The sequence below is a fragment of the Octodon degus genome, unplaced genomic scaffold, assembly GCF_000260255.1.
Source record: "Octodon degus isolate 3935 unplaced genomic scaffold, OctDeg1.0 scaffold00123, whole genome shotgun sequence".
Lineage (NCBI taxonomy): Eukaryota > Metazoa > Chordata > Mammalia > Rodentia > Octodontidae > Octodon > Octodon degus.
This window is the reverse complement of record NW_004524699.1, coordinates 5,348,398-5,351,731: the sequence shown is the minus strand read 5'-3', so window position 1 is coordinate 5,351,731 and position 3,334 is coordinate 5,348,398. Positions and strand designations below refer to the sequence as shown.

The 3,334-nt window shown below is 54.9% G+C and overlaps 2 protein-coding genes across 2 annotated transcripts in view; both read left to right on the top strand.

The window, feature by feature from the left end:
• Prdm12 (PR/SET domain 12) overlaps window positions 1–1,174 on the top strand; it is a 30,073-nt gene extending 28,899 nt beyond the window's left edge. Inside the window, exons 7-9 of the mRNA XM_004640564.1 lie at window positions 5–58; window positions 660–841; window positions 1,106–1,174. Coding sequence (XP_004640621.1) covers window positions 5–58; window positions 660–841; window positions 1,106–1,174 — 305 coding nt within the window. The remainder of the gene's footprint in view (window positions 1–4; window positions 59–659; window positions 842–1,105) is intronic.
• Window positions 1,175–1,560: 386 nt separating this feature from the next.
• Window positions 1,561–3,334, top strand: part of Exosc2 (exosome component 2) — a 10,084-nt gene continuing 8,310 nt past the window's right edge. The window contains exons 1-2 of the mRNA XM_004640449.2: window positions 1,561–1,682; window positions 3,246–3,327. Coding sequence (XP_004640506.1) covers window positions 1,561–1,682; window positions 3,246–3,327 — 204 coding nt within the window. The remainder of the gene's footprint in view (window positions 1,683–3,245; window positions 3,328–3,334) is intronic.

Below are 3,334 nucleotides of genomic sequence, written 5' to 3'. Positions count from 1 at the left end.
GCAGGTGGAGACATTGGCGCAGGTGGAGACATTGGCGCAGGTGGAGACATTGGCGCAGGTGAAGACTATGAACAAACCCCAACTGCACAGGAAATAGCACAAAGAGCAACTGGGATCTCATCAAGAAGCTTTTGTGCAGCAAGAGGGACCATCAACAAGGTGAAGAGACCGAATCCCTCTGCAAATGGTGTGTAGTTTATCTGGTTGTCAGGTCTTTCCTTTTAAAGGTCATGCTTCTTTGACAAGAAATTTTCTGATGTTCTTGTTAGAAGTAAACTGAGTTGTTCAGAGAATAAGAAAGATGTTATTGTGCATGAATGTTTTTCCTGGGTAGTTTTTCTTCAGAATTTGATATCTTAAGTATGTGCATAAGAGTTGGCTGAAAAATGTTTAAGCACAGAAAAGCATGACAAAATAAATACAGCTTGGAATAAGTCTAAAAAAAAAACAAAAAAACAAGGTGAAGAGACAACTCACATAGCGGGAAAATTTTTTTGCAGATGTTCCTCAGGAGAAAGACTAATAGGTAGAATGTATAAAGAACTAAAAAAGGCTGAGGAGACTGCTGATGCGAGTGCCGGTCTTTGGGGGCTTCGACTTCCCCCTGTGTGACCGTCTCAGCGTTATTAAGTCCCACCCCCACCCCCGCGCGGGTTTAGGACTCTCCTCCGGTCTGGCCGCTCAGCTGCGCGCCGAGGCCACGCTGGATCAAAGGCCACCGTCGCCCTCTTGTGGCCGCAGCCCGACGCAGCAGCTGGGCGATCCCCGGACTTTTTCGGCTCCAGACCCGGAGGAGGCGAGGTCCCGCTGCCAGCTTAGTCGGGACCCTTTGGGCGCTAGCGTTTGTCACCGACTGATTGCCCGTCGGGGTTGGCTTTCCTGCCAGCACAGATGTGAGCCTTGCTTAGGTGAAGGGAAGGCTGTCGTGTTGGAGATCTATGAAACAATCCCTGAGGGGGCTTCAGGAGCTCCCTCGGTCTACCGAGGACACGGCCGCAGCAGGGGTGGCCGAGGAAGTCACTTTACGTCCTCCTCTTTACAGTCCCGGGGGTGGGGGTGGGGAAGAGCCTGCCACGCCAGTTCCCTGACACTGAAATCCAGGCAGGCGAACCACGTAAACCACGCGGAGGAAGAGGAGGCCTCGGGAGCGCTGCGGGGCGGAGACGACGGCTGAAATGCAGGACCTGGGGCCGCCACTGGGCGTGGCACGCGAAGGGGTCTGTCTCCCTTCTGTTGGTTCAGGAAGTATTTTATGAAGATTTCCCACCTCTACGCTCCTGAGCGGTCCCGCACAAAACAATCAGATCCTAGTTTCCGTACCGGGCAGTTTCTCTTATTCCGCAATAATACAGATTCTATGATTCCACACGTGCTCCTTTGCCCCCAGTACGCACGGCGACTAGGCTCCGCCTTTCCCTTTGGGCACACGTCAGGACCGCCCGCAGTCGGCGCGGTGGTGGCCTCGTGGGCTCCCATTGGTGGCTGCTCCGAAGCCCTGCCTCCCTCCGGCGTCCGGGGCGCGGCGGGCGAGCGGCGCCTGCGCAAACGATCGGCGGCAAGATGGCGATGGAGATGCGGCTTCCCGCGGCTCGCAAGCCGCTCAGCGAGGTCCTGGCCCGCGACACTAAGAAACACCTGGTGGTGCCGGGGGACACGATCACCACGGACACGGGCTTCATGCGGTACGTGGGGAGTTGGGGCCCGAGGTCGCCGGGAGCGGGGCCTGCTGGCCCCCTTGAGTTTTGGGGTCCTCGCGGGGCCCGGCGCATCTGCTGAGCATCCCCTCGCCGTGTCCCCGGTTTTCCCTGTGTCTTGCTTGTTCGTCTTGGCCCTGAACCCTCCTGGTTTTCTGCCGGCCGTGTTATGGATCCTGTCCGCAAGGACTAATTTTTGGGGGGAAGAGAGTGTGGGGGACGGGAGTGGCTCACCGTGGTATTCCAGGTTGCCCTGAACTCACACAATAGTTCTGGCTGCATTCGAACTCGGAGCCATCCTCTTGCCCCAGACTTCGGAGTGGTAGAATTACTGGTGTGGCCACCCCTCGTGGCTCACGAAGTCCGGATCTCCGGGCCTGGGGACATTGGGGAGAGTTGGGGGTCCTGGCCTCTGTACGGTTTTCCGCCGCCAGAGAGGACAGAGACACCCATGTTTTTGCCTCCTGCCTCCTTGTCGGAAGCTCGGTTTTAGGGTCAGTAATTGTTTGGATTTAGGGCAAACGTACACCGTGCTGCAGGCACCTCCCCTGTAAGATTTTGTGTCTAAGGGTAGAAGAGCAGCAGGGTGCGTTAGAGTGAAGGGGGCAGGGTGGGGCCAGCCGGCCCAGTCTCCCCACAGGCAGCGCTCCGTCTGTAAGTCTGGCAGGGTAGGAAGGATTACATAAATGATGGAAGAAAAGCGAGACCCATCGCAAGCCTCACTGGCAGTAGTGCAGTGCCTCCTCACGAGCACAGAGGGAAGAATAAGCCTTTATGGCAGTGCCCTTGCACCTTTTAGTTTATTATTTTTTAATTTTATTTTTCCATAATTTCATTGATAATGCACCTTTTAGTTTAAGGTTTTTTTTTTTTTTTTTTTTTTCAGAACCGGGGCTTGAACTGGCTCCCCTGTGCTTGCCAGGCAAGTGCTTATTCTACCGAGCCATCTCCCTGGCCCAATTTAAGGTTATTGAATGCTATGAAAACTCAGGATTCGTTTTTCAGCTGGGCATGGTGGTGCCTACTTATAATCCAGGCTCTCTAGGAGGCTGAGGCAGGAGGAGCCCGAGTTCAAGCTCAGCCTGGGCAATTCAGCAGCTGACTTAGCAAGACCCCGGGTGAAAATAAAAAGGGCTGGGGTGTAGCTCACTACTAAGGTCCTAGATTCAATCCCTAGCAACACACACACACACACACACACACACACACTCCTCATTGATTCATTCTTTCAGCATATATTCATGTTCTGTATGGTTGAAGTATAGTAGTGAACAAAGTGGTAGAATTTGTGTTCTTTCTACGGGTAAACAGGTGAATAGTAAATCCCACATGTCACTCAGGACACTTGGTGAGAATTGCAGTGTGGGGGGAGTGTGGTGGGAGTGGAGGCCGAGGAAGGGGGGCTCGGTGCTGCTGGGGACCGCGCGAGCGGGCAGACCGCATGAGGCCGGAGGCCGCTCCCGGCGGAGCTGAGGAGCGCGGCATCCGACTGACTGCGGGCCCTCCCGCGTCACTCTGGACTCAGTGCGCCACGCCCTTGTCTTGCTGCAGGGGCCATGGCACATACATGGGGGAAGAGAAGCTCATCGCATCTGTGGCCGGCTCTGTGGAGAGAGTAAACAAGCTGATCTGTGTGAAAG